This window comes from Glandiceps talaboti, chromosome 21, assembly GCF_964340395.1.
Source record: "Glandiceps talaboti chromosome 21, keGlaTala1.1, whole genome shotgun sequence".
Lineage (NCBI taxonomy): Eukaryota > Metazoa > Hemichordata > Enteropneusta > Spengelidae > Glandiceps > Glandiceps talaboti.
Window position 1 is genome coordinate 6041421 of NC_135569.1, and position 20095 is coordinate 6061515.

The window sequence follows — 20095 nt, forward strand, 5'->3', positions numbered from 1 at the left end:
TATGTTTATATTTCGGCAACGTGACTGTTAACTGCAAAGAAATTCCTCAGCTGTTACAGATTTGTCAGCAGAAAGAATAATTGTGTTATATAGACTCGGTAGGGGTAAATGTAGCTGAACGGGATAACGACATGTTACAGGAAGATGCCATGGATAAAGGAGGCCATTTGGATCAGGAAATGTAATCTTCCATAGTGATGGGGGTGCGTGGTTCGAGTCACATCTGGGACAATTGTTCACCAAACCGCCACCTTGTGGAGAACGGTACACACGCTGACTAGTCATGAGGGCGACAGCACACGTCTGTTCCCCTCGAGGGAGAGTTGGTCACCCAAAACCAATCTATTTTGGGGTCCCGAGGGTGAACTGACGTAAGTCTTATGCTGTCATCAGAATAAGGCGAGTCAACATGTGTTTTATAACGTATCATCATACATATCATTTAAAAAAAATGAAATATGACACATAATTTGTACATTTTGAACATATTTAACTTGCTGGAACAAACCTTTTTTTTGACAGTTTTGCCTACAGTTCACTATCAGTGTGTCATCCTTCTGCATAGAAATTACACAGTAACCTACACAATTCCTTTGGGTTTTGCTCGACCAAGGCAAGGATAGTCCCAACCGCAACACAATATTTCTCTAAAATATCTACTGAGATCTTGATAAAGGTTTCTGTACGTTTCGCGCCCTTCTCTGAAACAATGGCGGCAAGTCCTCCTTCAGATAATTGCAAAATCTTGAATTTTCTGGAGAAGAAGGTCCGCAACTCATAACTGAGGAAGCCATGTCGTCTGCTATGAGATACTATTGGGCGCATGCGCAAGGACGTCAAAGGGCAATAATTTTCGAACGAATTGGCTCCTCGAAGGATCCGGACAGTAGTTCGAACACTATTGACCGTGTGCAAAGCATTAATATGATTAATAACACGCGACAACGTATTGACAAATCAAAACACAACAAATGCACGAGATGTGTTATATTATCCATTGTGATTTTGTCCCGAGGAAGGCAACAGTCTCACGTACATACATGTAAACACCGAAAAAGTAACTGGGGTGGTTTGTATAGAGAATTCTTATGCACACTATAGTGGTTTGCAACCCCCCATATCTTCTTATTATATTAACAATGGAAAATTCATTTTATGTACACAGTTTTGTGAATAAAATAAGGAGTCGTCCTCATTATAATGAAATATGTTAGACTCGCACAAAATGAAGCATACACTGTCAGTGAATCATCTTGCATAGACCAAGGGCGGGGCCCCGATAAATGAAAATAAAAGACGTCGCTATTTTCGCAAAAAAAAAAATCATTTAGCCAGTGTAGTTACATGTAATATACCGACAGTATTGAAGTGAGCATTACAGGCTGTTGAAAAACTAATGGGATCGGAAGATTTGGTGCTTGTGCGACAGAAGCGCGAAGGCCATGCAACAGTATCTATAAAAATTGTCACATACCATGGTGTACCACTCACATATCGTGGCGAATATGCACGAATTGGGAGTAATAACATTTTGAGATTTCACAATGTTATTAAATCAGAGCTGAGTACGTCTACAGCAACAAATAAAAATAATTGCTAAAGTTTAGGTTATGGCACTTTCTCATCTATGAAATAGCCATAATATATTATAACCTAACATTTTCTGCCACAACCCACTGTGGAAGTAAAATCACAGTTTCATTGTTAAAATACAGATTGAAGTAATAAACACAGACACCAAAATCAAAACAAAGTCATGGCAAATATGTTTATCCTGTGAAGTTTGGACGTTTCTATTTTTTTTTAAGGGGAGCCAGGTTATAAATGAAGGGGTTGTCATGAAACTGTCTGTGAGAGCTGTAAAGCCTGCCTATCTTATTATGCAGATAAAAGTAAATATGCATCTTTTATACATTTTTTACTTGACAAGTGAATAATGGCGTATCTTCAATGAATGGCACATTCATATAATATCTAATGAATTTTTTAGACCATAAGTTTATGCCTATTTCAAGTTGTTACATAACTAGAAATATACCAGACCTTTGCTAGCTACGATTCAATATGTATCAATTAATAGTTGCAACAGATATTTAAATGTAGAATAAAACCAACAAGCATATGAAGTTACAAACTCAGTCTGTCTTTTATCTTGCAGGTAGAGCACACCTAGCTTATTGCTTGCCTAGTAGGCGGGAAAATGTGGTGCTTGAAAATATATGAACAATCGGGTGGAGTTGTGACATCGAAGAATTTGTAAACGGTTTTCAAGTGTAAGAGAGATAAAAATCATATAAATTCAAGCTGACTTTTATAGTTTTCGAATTTTGTATAACCTCAAAATGATCATTTCTGAATACACTACTTGGTGAGTGTTGCCGTCCATTGCTAAACATAAATTCGACATGTTTGAGCAGTTGGAAGAATAATACGGAATTTTTCATAGTTGAACAACCAAAACCTAGAATAGTAAGACTTTGTTCCCCTACAAAGTGTAATCATAGTTGAACCAAAACCTAGAATAGTAAGACTTTGTTCCCCTACAAAGTGTAATCATAGTTGAACAACCAAAACCTAGAATAGTAAGACTTTGTTCCCCTACAAAGTGTAATCATAGTTGAACAACCAAAACCTAGAATAGTAAGACTTTGTTCCCCTACAAAGTGTAATCATAGTTGAACAACCAAAACCTAGAATAGTAAGACTTTGTTCCCCTACAAAGTGTTATCATAGTTGAACAACCAAAACCTAGAATAGTAAGACTTTGTTCCCCTACAAAGTGTTATCATAGTTGAACAACCAATACCTAGAATAGTAAGACTTTGTTCCCCTACAAAGTGTTATCATAGTTGAACAACCAAAACCTAGAATAGTAAGACTTTGTTCCCCTACAAAGTGTTATCATAGTTGAACAACCAAAACCTAGAATAGTAAGACTTTGTTCCCCTACAAAGTGTAATCATAGTTGAATAACCAATACCTAGAATAGTAAGACTTTGTTCCCCTACAAAGTGTAATCATAGTTGAACAACCAAAACCTAGAATATTAAGACTTTGTTCCCCTACAAAGTGTAATCATAGTTGAACAACCAATACCTAGAATAGTAAGACTTTGTTCCCCTACAAAGTGTAATCATAGTTGAACAACCAATACCTAGAATAGTAAGACTTTGTTCCCCTACAAAGTGTAATCATAGTTGAACAACCAATACCTAGAATATTAAGACTTTGTTCCCCTACAAAGTGTAATCATAGTTGAACAACCAAAACCTAGAATAGTAAGACTTTGTTCCCCTACAAAGTGTAATCATAGTTGAACAACCAAAACCTAGAATAGTAAGACTTTGTTCCCCTACAAAGTGTAATCATAGTTGAACAACCAAAACCTAGAATAGTAAGACTTTGTTCCCCTACAAAGTGTAATCATAGTTGAACAACCAAAACCTAGAATAGTAAGACTTTGTTCCCCTACAAAGTGTAATCATAGTTGAACAACCAATACCTAGAATAGTAAGACTTTGTTCCCCTACAAAGTGTAATCATAGTTGAACAACCAATACCTAGAATAGTAAGACTTTGTTCCCCTACAAAGTGTTATCATAGTTGAACAACCAAAACCTAGAATAGTAAGACTTTGTTCCCCTACAAAGTGTAATCATCTCAAGATAAGTAGACTTACCCAGTAGAAGGAAGGAAAGTCCGAAAATTAGGTACAGGAGAACATGTCTTGAAGTGCACGTTGATCCCATCCTTTCGAAGCGATTTCCAAACCCGAAATAAGGACAAAGACATTGCTAAACCTCAAAAGTATGCAAACTACTTGTGCGTTTGTAAACTTTTGTGTATATCGCCATAACATCGACACAAAGACGACAATGTAGACATCAATATTTCGTGTACAGCAATAAATCCATTAAATTGAAAATTGACGAATACATTTTTTTTATAATATCGTTCTTGTTCTTTTCTTTAATTCACGATTTTGGCATCGATTTATTCACAATGAATTTGTCTCTCGATCCAGTCCAAAATAAATCCTTCACTCTTGTTCTTTTGTTTATAATTCACGATTTTGGCGTCGATTTATTCACAACGAATTTGTCTCTAGATCCAGTCCAAAATAAATCCTTCATCGGCAAAAAATTACAAAATAATTTGAATTTGTGTTAATATTTTTGGCGGTGAAGAAGTTCGTTTCAAGTGGTTAAATTTATCAGTACATTTTGGAATCTCGTCTATATGTAGAGTAATTTGATTAGACTGGATTCAGTTAGATGTCGTCTGCCATAACAATAATAATCCGGTACGGGACTCGCACGATCGACTAAATCCACCAACTCGTCTTACAAAAGTACAACTTATTTTCCCGCCAAAATTATAACCCCAACAATTTTTTGTAATGTTTTGTACACGTTTCAGTTTTTAGGCTAAATAAAAAATAGATATAATTGGGGAAAAACATCAGACATCCAATGCGACTATATTGCTCTTATATGGATCTAGAGATGACTAAACATTGCGATGATGCTATGGAAAAAAGTGGTTCGATGGAGAAGTGTGATTATCACGTCATAGTGTCAGCGTTCATAGTGACGGGGTTTGTGTACAGTAACCCAATTTGGAATTCTCAGTAGCTCTGACGCCCATGTGCACTTTAAATAATTGTTTTGGAAATGCTAAATTTTGAAGTTTTGAATACTTGCGATGTGAATGCAAAAACACAAAACTCGCATAATGTTATTTTGTCTATAGGTTCGTTATGTTGCATTATTTCCAGCCAAAGCAAACACCGTTTTTACGTGATATTCAAAACGAAAGAACTGTATGTCGAGTAGAATTATCGTAACATTCAAAACAATCGACGTATTCTTCACAGAACACCCCCCCCCCCCCGCGTAGAAGAATGAGAAGAGCGCCCGCAACGGTTGGTCTTACATGAACTAGAAACTCAGAAACTGACTATCGAGAAACAAGTGGCAATTGGTTGCTTTAATATACTATTTACAGTTTTCAGTAAAGAAACAACAAAAACAAACAACAAAAACAACAATCTTCAAAACAAAATAAAACAAAAAATCCCCAAACAAAGCAATCACATCAATAAATCGCAGCAACATAGCTCCTTCGCCGCGGGGTTACGACACATCTCCCCCACGAAAAACTAACTCACTTTTGTGTCAAAACCCCACAGCGTATACATCCAGAGCTAATAGCAACCTAGTTTGCTTTTTTTATTCACTTTTCATTTTTCTTTGGATCGATTTTGTAATCTTTAGTAATGTCACAGGGAATTTATATGTCGAACTTCGAAGTCCTCTGGAAAGCTGGTGGTTTAGGTTTTTATTTGAAGGAAGCCCTCTACCGTCTATACATAGTAAAAATAGGGTATTTCCCCCGATGTGCAATGCCTCGGATTTGAAGAATTTTCAGTGTGTCCCGTATTATGCTTTATTTTTGGCATTTTTCGATGATTTTCAGCAAACACATGTCAGTAGTTGGGTTAACTGTCATTACGGTAAGTCCAACAGGAAGTTTAATACATTTGTGTCGTTTCTATGGCTACCATAACATAAGGAAACACGAACAGTTTCGCACTTGAATAATACTTCCGTCTTTTTCTCATATATAGCCTGTCATATGACAAAGGGAGAATCATGAGAATGGTTTGACTTTACATAACAAACAACAGCATTGTATTAATAGTGACTAAATTGAGTTATCTTACATTACTGTGTACCGTGAGGTGATATGCCGGGCAACGCTGTTGGGGTATGATCCGGGAATATATATATAGCTTATTATAATATACAAATCTATAAGTACGAATTACACATATAAACTGTTTACAATCTGCGTATTTATACGTCAGTGACATTTCGCAATCCAGTGTGACGTTAGTAATCATGAATTTGGCATATTTTCTACAATTCGCGAATAAAGCAGGTTTGACACACAATGAGTTAACAAAATGATCTGCTCTAATGGTATACTAGTATGCAGTTCTGGTTTTTAAAAGCGAGTTGTTTTTTTGTGTGTGTGAGAGAATGGCTGAACTAGCTATACTTTAAGTCTTATTTTTCGATGAAACAACTAACAGTACATGTCATAATATTCACAGAAAATTGTCGAAATATCAAGAATTATCGTCAGTTCATTGAGGTAAATTTGATCCTTTCCTGGATGACACTAACAAATGACATTGTGATAGGGTGTTGGGGATGATGACATGGCCATTTACAGCTAAAATGATGTTGGCTTGGTGTTTTATACATGTAACATGACATTTACTACACACCCTCAGACAACTTCTAATGCAAAAGAAACCATTACATAGGTTAAAATGTTGATTATCAGTTAAGTTAGAAAATAAACAACTGCAGCCATGAAAATCTCAAGTCAATGTGTAACGTTTTCATTAGAAGCCTGTTTTTACTGCACTGTGAAAGAATAGTAATGCTTATCAGTGTTCAATGTGATTGGGCAAAGGATCCTGCTGTGTTTGTTATGTCTCTGTTATTGTTAGTGTGGAATTGAAATATGTCCGTCAAAAACGTAATAATCTAATGTCCGAGCGAGATACCAAACCAACATATTTTTAGCTGTATTTCTCTTTCCTGTGAAAAGTAAATCATTTGAAAACATACTATTTCTTAGTATTCCCTTGTAGTATATCCCATAATACATGTACACTACATTGTAGTATTTATATATATATTTCAGATTTTTTTTGTAACTGGCCTTGGTCAAGTACATGCCAGGTGTACAAAGACAGATCCTTTACAAAAACAATTCAAGAATGAGAATAGACTATGTGACCTTTGTCCACCTGGTTATTATATGCTAAAGGCTTGCACCAGAACATTGCATGGGGGAACAAGGTAATACTTTACTGTATATGTACATTATGTATGTATGTATGTATGTATGTATGTATGTATGTACATGTGTATGTGTATGTGTGTGTGCATGCGTGCGTGCATGTGTGCGTATGTATGTATGTATGTATGTATGTATGCATGTGTCTGTGTTGCCTGGTAAACAGCACCTGTGGGCTCTGTGTGAGTAATATCGTCCCTGTCTTTTCAAGTCATTACTCCAAGAGTCCCCCAAAATCACACTCGTCTTGTGAGTAAGACATGGCTGAGTGATACAACCTACCCATCGAGTCTGTAGAAACCACTAACCCTGGGCTTAGGTTGGTCCTGTTTCCAGTGAGATTTGAACCCATCACCTCCTGACTATTAATCCTGAACGCTAACCACTATGCTACAGGGAGCCAGTCAAACTATTTGCTTCTTAAGTCCCCTGCCAGAAATTCTGCTCATTCCCTATGTTTGTGTTTGTTTGTTTGTTTGTTTGTTTGTTTGTTTGTTTGTGTGTGTGTGTGTGTGTGTGTGTGTGTGTGTGTGTTTGCATGGATGTACACGTAACATTCGTTTGGAGAAAGTGCTGGTATTGAGATAAATTGTGTGTGTCAATTAGATGGCTCGATACTGATTTGTGTTTGAACTGCTATGTATATTTTTATATTGAATTTACAAGTTTGTGTATTAGTTACAACTTACATTATATAATTTATATTTTGTATCAACAATCATCTTACAGATGTGTTCGCTGTCCTGATGATCACTATATGCCATATAACAATTCATGCCCTTCTTGTCTACTATGTACATATCCATGTCGTCATAATACATTCTTTGTGGTGAGTAGATGTTATATTTACAATCACACACCTTAAAATGTACTGGAAGGTCATGAATAATATATTAAGAAATTGATGTGTCCATATCATATATCCCAGCATGCATTGCTGTATTTCAAATGAATCTTAATCCAGGAATATTGGTCTACCTACAGAGAACACACTTTTTTCAGGAAGAAATTATGGAAGACATTGTTTTTTTTTAGTTTGATAGAACTTTTACATCCTAAATAATATTTTACAGACCCAATTGTGCAGCTCAAGATTTCAACTTTATCTTACATAATATTGGTATTTCAACTTCAGTGTAATACAAAAATATTATCACATGCATGCGATCATCCCCAATCTGATTAAAATGGCTGCCTCTTCTACTACTGGAGGAGGCGGTCATCAAGACGAAAACGTAAACATGTATCACGAAGGTCAATTGAAGCGAAAATACCGAGGTAAAATAACAATGAACGATTAGTCGACATCGGATTTTAATCAGATTGTGATCATCCCATAATAAGAATGCAATGTTATAGTTTCATGAAATGTTTCTGTTTCTGATAAACATTTAGTAATAATAAAAGCAACAGAACGCCATGACGCATGACTTCAAGTGGTAGGTACTTGATGTATGTGCATTCGTGCTAAGTGGTGTTGTCTGCTGCTGAGAGTACAGGTGCATAGAAAATTACAAAACATGCACTCATGCATTCCTGTGTCCTGGAATTTTCTCATAGCATTAACTATTTCATTTTTTTAATTTTTATGCTTCACATGGATTTCAGATATTCTGTAAGTTAAGATTTTTAAAATTGTTATAATTTGTGTCTTGCCTTTTCAAGGGTGTCGTGGTTTGCTGAGTTTTCATTTGTTGTTTTAATTACAAATTGTGTGTCTACGAATGACTTCAACTAATTCCTATAATTCTTACAATTGACAATTACAGTATACATCAAATTTACAAAGTGAAAAACAATTTTCCATGGGAAAGCCACACCAGGAAATATTAAAGGCATTTTCCTAAACTTTGGGTTCTGGAATATTCATGAGAGACGTTTCACACTGAATGGATTAAGCACTCGGGAATCATGAATATTCATTGTGCAACTATGAATATATTATATCTGCTGACTCCCATGATGCAATAGCCAGTAGTAAAGATACTCTATAAAGGCACAAGATCAACTTGATGTTTCTTTGAAATTGTAACTAATTGTATGTGATGTACAATCATGAAATGGCTCTTCATGATATCATGATATGACTCTTTTTCCTAACTATCTCTATTTCCTGGAGTGGTATTCCCCTTTAAAGTGTTTGATATTGGTTAACATGATCAAAAGGTTATTGCCACTTATAACTGCTGAAAATAATATTATAATAATAATGATTTTTTTAAAAATATTAACAAATTAATCCCCCCCCCCCATAAAATAAAAATAAATAAAAATAAATAAATAAATAAATAAATAAATAAATAACAAAAAAACCCCTGCCTATCCGGGGTTATTTGTTACGCTGAAGATAGATATCATTGATGTATTAAAGTTTCCTTTTGAGAAACTTAAATGTTAAAACCCAATTGACAAGTAATATTCCAAATCTGTTCTGTACAAGATAGGAGTATACCGGGGTATGTAATGTTAGTAGATTGATTGTTATGTACGATTGGTTTGAGTTTTATACACACTTAAAAACTGTCAAACAGGGTCCTTGTATACATACATTAAATATAACGCTAATCTCATTCATTAAAACAATAACAATTAGTGATCAAACAAAATTAGGGAAAATGTCTGGTGATAATTTTTTGGGGAATAGTTGAATCATGCAAGTGTTAATTGTCTTTATTTTCATAATAAAGTCACCGGTTTAGATCTTGTCAACATAATATTTGGTGTTTGATTTTCCAGGAGGTGCAGCCATGCACTTCTACACAGAACAGGGTATGTAAATGCAGCGCTGGATTATATTTACTCGGAGACACATGTACTCCAGTAACTTGTCCACCTGGTCAGAAGGTTGCCCTCAAAGGTGTGTATTTTGTTCTTACAAATTACTTGGTTCCTGAAATATTTTACTTATCACTGAAGCAAGGGGCTCAAATCATATATTATCTGTATGGCACTGCTGATTTAAAGTGTAAGAATGTTTATTTTGTGTGAGGAGGTCATATTCTAAAAGGGTGTCTTTTTGGAAATGGCTCGATCAAATTACATGTATGAAATGGTTTATTGTATCTTGGGTATGTTGGTGATATTGTTTGCACTGATATTTGCCCCAAACTGGAAATGATAATTGTACTTGTGAAAACTTTTTATAAAATGAGATGCATCTCTTGTTCTTTGATGAATTTATGTAGAATTTCCAGTGTGTCGACCTTGTCCTACAATGACATTTTCCAGTGGCAACAACAATTCGACGTTCTGCACACCAAAGACAGACTGTATAGCTCTAGGCCTACAGGTCAAATGGAAAGGAAATAAAACACATGATGCAGTGTGCCAAGATGAAAGCAAACAAGTCCCAACATCTCCTGGTATCATTACTTCAGTTGCTGGTACGTAAAAGAAGTGATACCTTAATTTATAGATGAAATCGACAATATTCAAAGCCACATACAGAGCGATAACTTTAATTTTTGTAAAATCTGTCAGATTTCCTGTTCTGTAATGTGACATATTATTTTTTGTACATGGTTATAGTATTTTCTGTGTTATACAAATATGTCTATGACGAAATAAATTTAGAAATATACTAAGATGGTTACCGTCGAGTTGTATTTCATACTTCTCTGCTGTCCCCATGGTGACCATAAAATATTGTCATTTCATTGTCAACTATAATCATGTTTTGACCTTGAATGACAGCGAGTTCTAACCATGACCATGACTGATGATGATCTGACTATAGTTGACTATAATCTTTATTGTTGTCAGTTCATGTTCACGATGACTAATAGAGACTTTGAAAAATGGTCATTTATGGTAAACATATTTTTATACTTTTTTTTTTTTTTTATCAATAACTGATACAGTAACTACACCTCCCTTTGTGGTGATGTATTAATTATATCACTCCATCCCCATCTATTTTTTTTCATATATAAATGAAACAAGTGTTGCAGCCAGCCTTTTGAAAGACAAAGTGTCCTGAAACCTTCATTTTTCTGGGTCATCATACATTTGGGGGGGGGGGGGGGGGGCATTACAAAAAAATGCCAATAGCGTTGTAGCACAACTGTCCAGTTTTTCAAAATATTTACCCACATGCTGATCCATGCTAGGTATTTGCTGAATGATTATGCAGTTGCCTATCCACCCTATTGTTATCTATGCAATATACACGATCATTTGACTGTTCCTATAGGCGTGGTCATGTTGCTAAACATATTTGCATAGAATTTTAGTGTGGGTCATCTATGACCCGTCACTGGCTGCAACACTGTGAAACTCGACCTATGTAGTATTAATTTGATATTGCAAGGGTTATATCCGATTGTTTTTTGTTACACAATGTTGAAATTATATTTGCTTTCTTTTTATTCATTAAATTTTCAGGTACATCAAAAACGATGCAAAATGTTACTGATTTAGTCAAACCAAAGACAGTTTTGCAAAGTGATAGTAACATTGAATCTATGTCAATGTTAAATTCTATGGAGACAGAGACTACGTCCATGGAGGCTGACACTAATGTTATAACAGAGAGTGTGGGAGAGAAATCTACCAGTGATTCGACATCACAGAAAAGTATGCATTCATTGTCCCAAAGCATGTCAACAGAAACCAGCATGCAACCACAGTCATCATCATCATCATCATTATCGACTAAAGGCATGCCTGTATCAATGCAACCAGATACATCCACAAACAGCATGCTAGATATATTAACCATGACTTCACGCAGTGAAACGTCAAACATTGACAAAGCCAAATTAACGGTAAGAATTTTGTTGATACATCTGATTTATGCAAATATCTGTATGATTTGACTTTGAATTATGAAAGAGAATTTTATCTTATTATGCAAATTACCTTATGTTGTACACATGTTCTTTTTTATGAAAAGTTGTGTTCTAAATTATTGTGTAAATGAAAGCTTTCAAATTGATGCTGTTGCAATGTGTTTGGAAAAATATGGTAATTCATTTACACAGAAATGGTATATTGTTATATAATATCCATTATTATTCCACTGTTGTGAAGGGTATCAAAAACAGTTAGTTTACTTGTCCTGAATACACGTGACTCCCCAGTTATTATGTTCCCTTTCACTCAGTCAGTCATGATAGCCCAGACCTACGCATGGGTTAATTTATTAGTTGAGTATATCTTATAACTAGTTGCTATAATTTTGAACTCTCAGAATTGTACGCAAACTGAGATCTGCATATTTAGTTCAGACAAGTTTGATTCTTTTTGTGAATATTAGTGAAAAGTTGTTTTCAAGTCAAATAATAACAAGTTTTACTATTTTTGACAGGTTTCGCAAACTGATAGTCCTCGCCTGGGAACACTTTCAAAGTCTCCTGATGTTTCATTTGGAGATGAAATTGATCAAACAGTTCATGAAACAGGTACATATTGACTTCGAAAACAAGTAAAAGTAGACTTTTGTAATTACATGGGTTTAAATCATTCACATTACAACCTCTATCCTATCAGATCCCTAATAATATAGCTGGGTTGACTGGAACACATTCATGGTTCAAATCCTACCCGACGACTTGGTCATTATAAACATATGGCAGCAATGAAATGTAAACCTGTTACCTGCAGATTCTAAGTTGGGCACTTTAATTAAGCCCATTTACTGTGTGATTGTGACAGTTAATAAATCAAATTGCTCCTTTGTCTTTATCCCCAGATATTACCAGTACCCAAAGTGTTTCTGAGAACAACAGAATTGGACTATCGATAGACAACCCTTTCAAGATAGGTGGCTTGCCATTTGGTGCAAGTGTGGTGATCGTAGTCATTATAACCATATCATTATCAGTCTGTTTGACCCTAGGCATAGTGTATTTAGTGACAAGATCATGTATAAAAAAACGAAAGCCGAAAGATAATGGTGAACTACAGGGAAAAGTTCTTTATCAGAGATGTGATTCTAAAGGTATTGTGTACTGTATTCTTCTTAAAAATATTAGATACAAGAAAAATGAGTAGATGATCATGAAAGAGTTAATGTTCCTCACATGGTATTAAGTAAATTCGATAACACTTGTGCCCTAAAGTGTGATCTTTGTGTCATGTTTAAAAGAAAGAAGTCAGTGGTCACTGAAATTCAATGTCATTTTATGTAGACATCATATATTTATTTCTGCCTTTAGTACACTTATATTTTGCTGCTGTAAACTTATATATGATTTTGGGTGACAAAAAATAGTACCCTGATAAGAAATCCAACTGCACTAGACATGTATTCTGCCATTTCCTGCAAGGGCATATGGAAAAACCCTCCGATGGTAACATTATTTTAAAAATTACCACAATCTCTTTCTCTTGACAGTGTTTTGCCAATTTTCCTATTGACACAAATCACTGGTCAGACAGGGAACTTGCAAACCTGCCATCTTGAATGCTGCATCATGGGAAATATGATAATAAATATCAATCAATCAGTATTGTAAACTATATTGTTATATAGGTTGTAACCACAACTAATCAATTCATGGTTACCCTGACCTTTATGCGAGGTTTATTCTATTGACAGCTCCAGATTAGGTATTACGATAACCACAAACAATCCCATAGTCCTTTGCCTCTGAGCATGCTCAGTCTGGATTGTTCCCTATTCGCATGTTGATACCCTATTTCTTCTGTATGTTAGATGCAGAGACACCATACATTACCTGAAAATGGAATGATATTCACATATTAATCAGTTTGTCTAGAAAAACTACTTGTGCAGTACTGTATCTTAAAATTTCATGCTTTCCTTTTCTGATCTTTTCTTTGATATTATAGAGTCGGTCCACATTGTTCCAGACAATTTTGACAACTTTGTGCTAAAAGAAGGTAATATATATACGATTAGCTTCTTTTGAGCAACTTTCTGTACGCATATTTTATAACATTCAGTGTTTTTGCTAAGGTTTGGGAACCCCGGTAACAGAAAGGGGAAAGAGGTAAAACTGGTAGTGCTTCCCATGCAATGTATCATAGTTTAGGTGGGGAACCCCGGTAAAATGATGTGGGAACCCCGGTAGATTTTACCTACTTACCGCCCTTAAATAAAACACTGACATTAATAATCTTTATGGCCTGGATATGGGTTTGGTGGACCAAGGTTGTATGGCGGAAGGGACTGACTTTAGGAGGGCCTGTAAGCCATACTACCAAGGTCTGCAAAACCCATATCTGGGCTATAAAGGTTATATCACATACCCAATTAATGGCACGGAAACATCATTTGAATCACATAAATTGACAGTGAAATATTATTTTATTTGCAAAAAACCCCCAAAATAATGAAGAAATTAAAAAAGCCAAATCACTGAGCAAATGGCAAAGTGTGCCCCCCCTCCATTTACATAAACACACACACACACATTTCACCATACCTATAGCACTAGTGACCCTCAGTTGTACTAAAAATCATGGGGGTGTGGGTTTAACTTGAAAAATCAAATTTGAAAATACATCAGGAACTTATGCATGCGGCATATATAAATTACTAAAATATGTTTCCAAATATAAAAAAACTCATTTACAGTATAGAGCCATATAATTTGCTTCAAAGATATAGTTATTTTCTTCTTTACCCTTAAATTTCAAGTATGACTGATTTCTCTCAAAGCTTATGACAAAGATGTCATGTCATTTTAGGAATAGACCCTGAGGATGTTTTCAGCACTATATCTGAGAAGATTAATCGGGCTTTATGGAGAGGCTTTGTCCGTGCCAAACCATGCAAGTTAAAACCTATTGACGTAGAAGATATAGAGTTTAATCCCAGAAACAGTCAACGTGAGTGCATATATCAATGTCTTGTGTTATGGAAGAGTCGACTCCCTGATGGAGAATTTCCTTTGGCTGACTTATTAAGGAGTCTGGCAGCCATTCAGGGGACACTTGTGAATGATATCATTAACAACAGTTGTTATCAAAGAAGAGCATGAGTCAGTACTCTAATACAAAGCTGCACTAGCTGCAACTGGTCTGTTTTTAAAACTGTTTTATTAGATACATTTAAATGACATACTATCAGTATTGTACATCCTGAGGGGTATTAAGTCTCTATTATGTAAACTTGTGTGTGCAGCTGTACACATATTATTACATATGTACCAGAGATTACTTGCATTGGTGTGAGTGCATACTAGTGGTATTTTCACTGCAGTGCAATACGGAAAACATTAAGGCATACCTACATGCAAATTGTATGCAAATGAGGACATGGTTTTCGCTACACACAAAATCGCGTGATCGTGCAGTGCTGTGTATTAAAAGTTCGTATGATTTTTATGAAAATTTGCCATTTCAGACGAACATCTGTAAAAATAACAGAACCCCATGCCATGTGAGTTCCAGTGTGGGTACTCAGGGGTATTTGCACTCGTATTTGCAGTGTTTGCTGCTGCACTTTTATTTGCACTCGCTACGCTCATGAAAGTATGGGCACAGAGAGCACTGCCTATCCATTCACAATACTGGTAGTATGAAATACAGAAACGTTGGGCAAAATGAAATGTGTGCATTTTTTCTAAATCTACCAACAAACCTAACCGTACACAGCGGCAAACAAAGAATTTAATTGATGGCGCTTTTGGATGGATATGATACCTCTATGATTAGACCACAGTTCCCTCTCCTTGAGATTAGATTAGACTGCTGAGCACAAATTAGAGTAACACTGACATGTACACAAAAGCGTATTTGACATTTAAAGTTATGGTGGTGGGGACTTTGGAAAGTTTGTGTGTTGATGTAATGTTCTACTTGCACTAAATTCTTATATATTTATCTATTTTCATAGTTTAGAGATGTGTTAAAGTAGTGAATAGAGACATTATAGTATCACACAGATACTTGCAAGCAAACTTATTTATTACAACTCAAAGTGCTGCCCTGTTGTCAGTGTGTTTCTGTTTATCTTAAAATTGTTCATCATACACAGTTTTTGGTGATTCTTTCAAAACTGCTGTACAACAAAGGTGCTGAGAACTAATAGGGAGCCTTCAGTAATTACAGGGGTGGGGGTGGAGCAACTGTAGCATGTGGCATAAGATGTGACCCCCAATTTTCCTAGCCACACCCTTGTAATTAATAACAGTCTCCATTATGATACTTATTGTTAATGGTAACTCTACATTGGCTGACAGTTTTTTTCAAATCATTTACAACCCAGCTATTGGGTTATTATCAATATTTACTGTACAGCAGATTTCAAAATCCTGTTCATCGTCTCTATTTCATACAACCACCCAGAAATCAATAAGAAAGTTTACTGCACATGCTACACTAAGTTCAACAGTAGGATATCAATTTATTGCTACATTTAGTCTGAATGAAATAAACCATTTATACCAACATACAACAAGATGTAGACATGCAGACCAATGTTTTTATATCTGCATTTGATATCAACATGATGGCACTTTCATTTTATTTAGACAAAATGTTGCAAGAAACTGTACATTATTCATTCAATCTTGTTATCTTAAAATGTAACATATGTGAAGTTTCCTATAAGTACTGCGTGATTGTATCACACAGAGCTGCTGAATGGTATTATGAAATCTGCTGTAACTTCAATATGCTGAAAATTTAAAAATATGGATACATTTTTTCTCCTTAGCTGTTGTTACATGAGAATACAAGTAATGTTATCTGTATTGTATATACTTAACAATTAAACAGTATTTTTCAAGGTTTTTAAAGTAATATATATTTCTGATAAATTTCAATAACTTGTATTTTTTCTCACCAATTAAATAATGTATTAAATACAAGAGGCAATCTATATGCCAAGATATTTACAACCTCACAAATGGATACCAGTATCTTTCAAATTCTTATATCAAGGCATAAAGTTACACTTATTTCGTACTTTTCTACATTTTTTTACTCTCCGCAAGTAATAGTCTTGGTAAAAAAAATGTTGAATATGTAGAGTTCTTTAAGTTCAAATAGTTTCATTCACTGTGTAGAATTCTCAACAAAACTTAATTCCATCAATCAATAGTGCAACAAAATATCAGAGTCTTCCAATATGTCGACGACTAACAGCCATTTTCATCTGGTAGAATGGATCCAACACTGAACAGGAATGATGGATCCACTCTATCAGATTTGTACCTACCATTGCAAGGGAGGAGACTCGGGGGGAACTGGTTCTAACTTCGATACCACCTTAGGCTTGAGGTCATGACCTTTTTTGTAGGTCACTGCCTCATTCCCAGATGAAGATGATTTTTAGTTGTCGAAATATTGCAAAGACTCTGATAATTTGGTGCAGTTGATTGATGAGTTATGTAGAGTTCTTTGTTTCACTTTTCGGTGTACATGAGTAATGTAAACTTTTCTTATTGTTTTAGGGTGCTATTATATTTGTATTGAATTCAAATTACTGTGAAAAGTGCAATAATGACTAGTCTGTAAGGTACACCATGATGGGACGCCCTTACACATTGATCAACCCATTCTCATGGAGAGAAGAGGCTGGTGAGGGAGGAGAAACACAAGTATTTTAGTCTAAATAATGACATAATGTTGAAATGACATACGGCGAATTTACCAGTTTGGCTTAGGATTAAAATTTAGGTGTGAACAATGTCTGGTATAGAGTGTAAGATATGTCGTGCTGTTCTGCCCTCCTCTCACCCGACGTGGGTGGGGTTGACCAATGTGTGAGGGCGCCCCGTCACAGCTTACCTTACAGACTATGTCTGGTAGAGCTATAGAAAAAGTTGGTCTAGAACAAAAGATATCGTTCTATGTAATCCTTTTGGCTCCACTGATAAGACAGCTAGCACATTGTAACTATGTACATGTAAAGCTATGAGTTGAGAACTTACGTAGAATGCACCTCAAGAATTTCAAATTTTTCAATTCTTTCCTAGTTTATTTCCCAATGACTGTATTCCGATTTTCCATTATGTAAAGTTATCATCTTCACATGCATTACTTTGTGAAGATAACTGTAGTGTAAAATGAGAATACAGTCATCAGGGGTTGTTGGTGGCCGAGTGGTTAAACCACTTGCCTCTTACCACTGCGGTCGGAGTTCGAACCCCATTCAGGGTTCGATTAAAATTACTACGCTGTAAGTAAGAAGAGTGTCGTTCAGTTTGACTCTACCGAACTACGCAGGTTTTCCCCAGGCACTCCGGTTTCCTCCTGCATTAACAATGAACATTGAGGAGGGTCGCTTTCTATAGGTGTTAGTCACTTGTGTGACTCATCCTGACTTTGTCAAAAGCTGAATAAATAAAATAAAACTAGACTAGTTGTCTCTAAAAATTTGCCAAATGAAAGTTTGTTCCTAGTCCCGTTGAAATAATAAAAGAAATGTTGGATTCACTCTTGTTTTTAAGGAAATCCCACAGTATTTGGTGGCTATATGGGATTCTAAACTAAATTTTGACATCATTTTTACATCTATTTCAAAATTTTGTGTGACCCCAGAGAGGTTGAGGTTTTCTTGAACAAACTAATAGCAACAGTTCAAACCAAAGTCCATTCTACATTAAGTAAAAACAGTGTAATCTACTTAATACTCACTTCTGCTATCTGTAGCTCAGAAATGAATTTTTCAGTTTGTAAGTTTTAGCATAAATTGGGGCCAAGAAACATAGTAAATATGTTATTACTTTTTACTTTGTGAGAACCTGGTGTTGAAACTTTGGCCAATAAATTGACCATGTGGATGAGAAATGGGGACTTATTTTGGATTTTTAATTTAAATTAAAAAAAAAACTATGTGAAATAACTGTTTTACAAACTTATTGTGTATGCTTATGTATATACCATGATGTCTATGAATGTTCTCAATTGTTTGTTGCCACACAAACCACGGCCTGTTTTACGGCACTGTTCTATTTCGAAGTGGAGCGGAAGAAATTACATGTTAACAGCTCTGGTTTGCGAGAATATGTCATTGTCAAAACATCAGTAAGTTCAGAAGGACAGATTTGAATACTTCGTTATTATGTACCAAAATCATGTGTGTCTCGTGGAAAAATAAACTTTTTATTTCAAGTTTTACAGTTTGTGATTCATACTGAAAGTAGAAACGGCAAATCCTTATAAGTTATCTCGGTTTTCGAAACGTCGACTCGCGGTCAGACCAGGGGTATCAAAATGTAGTAGTATAATTTACAAATATTAATACTGGGCATTGATCATAAAATCTGTAAAATTGCCTACCGTGGGTAGATTTATTGACTTGGTCTTCAGCCATCTTGCCGACTGGGGTTGGAACTAGCTCTGGATATAAATGCTACGGGGATCGACACGTCTTGGAAGTTGGAGAGGGAAGACGTGTCGATCCTCGGCCCCGGTCCTCGTAGCATATCCAGAGCTGCAGCCTTACAGGTTGGAACGTACAGAGCAGTGTAGTCTGTACAGTAAACTATGACGCAGCATGGATATCAAATAGTAATAAAAAGTTCGCGAAACGATTCAGAAGTTTCCGTTTTGTCTAGGAACTCACCAGCAGAAGAAGAAGAAGAAGACACTGAACCACCATCTTCACATCACTGTCAAACTGTGGTATGCTGATTACCTCACAAACGATGGCAAAATGTACACTCCAACTTTAAGTTCCAGCCACCTAGCGCCCCCGTAGACACAGCCTCGTACAACATTAAATAAAAACACACATTCGAGTTACAGGTAAATTAAAAATCTAAGAGGCAATTGCACCAAACATAATAAATTATATCACAAATAGAAACGTTTTGTACTACAGTACATGAATTTAATGCAACACAATGACAGTAGAGGAAGTGCGTGGTATATACGATTTACGATGGCTGGCCGGGGCTGTATGACACAACGAACGCTATTGGCAGTTACCCATTCGACGACACGTACATCTGCACTTAAACTGTCGTATATTTCTTTCACAATGGGTAATAGATTGTGACCCTTTAAATTTTAAATGACTTTTTTCAACTATGTCAAAGACAAAAAGTGGAATTTTCCCATTCTTTTCAATCAAAATCCTTAAACTGCCGTACCAGGCCACAAACTTCTGGCCAATCAAATAGCCTCATTCACACGCTCGGATGATTATTCTTATCCTTCGTAACACGTGTTTTGTTTTGTATTTTTGAGGTTAGACGCTTCAATACGCATATTTCTGAAAAGTTATCGCCGACTTTATCTCACACAACTACATAAGTCTACATCTAGCTCATCAACGGGTACGGGAACGGTATGATGA

At 35.6% G+C, this 20095-nt stretch overlaps 2 protein-coding genes across 2 annotated transcripts; both read left to right on the plus strand.

Annotated features, from left to right (window-relative positions):
- Positions 1-5400: 5400 nt before the first annotated feature.
- Positions 5401-10267, plus strand: LOC144451766 (tumor necrosis factor receptor superfamily member 6B-like). Its single transcript, XM_078142669.1, has 5 exons — positions 5401-5515; positions 6721-6878; positions 7606-7705; positions 9613-9733; positions 10062-10267. Exons 1-5 carry the CDS (start codon positions 5444-5446, stop codon positions 10265-10267), a joined length of 657 nt encoding a protein of 218 aa, XP_077998795.1. The 5' UTR covers positions 5401-5443.
- Positions 10268-11313: 1046 nt separating this feature from the next.
- On the plus strand, positions 11314-15806 carry LOC144451509 (uncharacterized). The gene is made up of 5 exons (XM_078142377.1): positions 11314-11642; positions 12185-12278; positions 12569-12817; positions 13672-13722; positions 14533-15806. Exons 1-5 carry the CDS (start codon positions 11340-11342, stop codon positions 14823-14825), a joined length of 990 nt encoding a protein of 329 aa, XP_077998503.1. The 5' UTR covers positions 11314-11339; the 3' UTR covers positions 14826-15806.
- Positions 15807-20095: the final 4289 nt, after the last annotated feature.

Excerpts from the sequence above, each read along its gene's own strand:
- LOC144451766 (XM_078142669.1), top strand. The coding sequence starts at position 5,444 with ATGCTTTATTTTTGGCATTTTTCGATGATTTTCAGCAAACACATGTCA. Across the intron at positions 5,516-6,720 it reads TTGGGTTAACTGTCATTACG|ATTTTTTTTGTAACTGGCCT; the intron begins GTAAGTCCAACA and ends TATATATTTCAG. Across the intron at positions 7,706-9,612 it reads GTCATAATACATTCTTTGTG|GAGGTGCAGCCATGCACTTC; the intron begins GTGAGTAGATGT and ends TTGATTTTCCAG.
- LOC144451509 (XM_078142377.1), top strand. The coding sequence starts at position 11,340 with ATGTCAATGTTAAATTCTATGGAGACAGAGACTACGTCCATGGAGGCT. Across the intron at positions 12,279-12,568 it reads TCAAACAGTTCATGAAACAG|ATATTACCAGTACCCAAAGT; the intron begins GTACATATTGAC and ends CTTTATCCCCAG. Across the intron at positions 12,818-13,671 it reads TCAGAGATGTGATTCTAAAG|AGTCGGTCCACATTGTTCCA; the intron begins GTATTGTGTACT and ends TTGATATTATAG.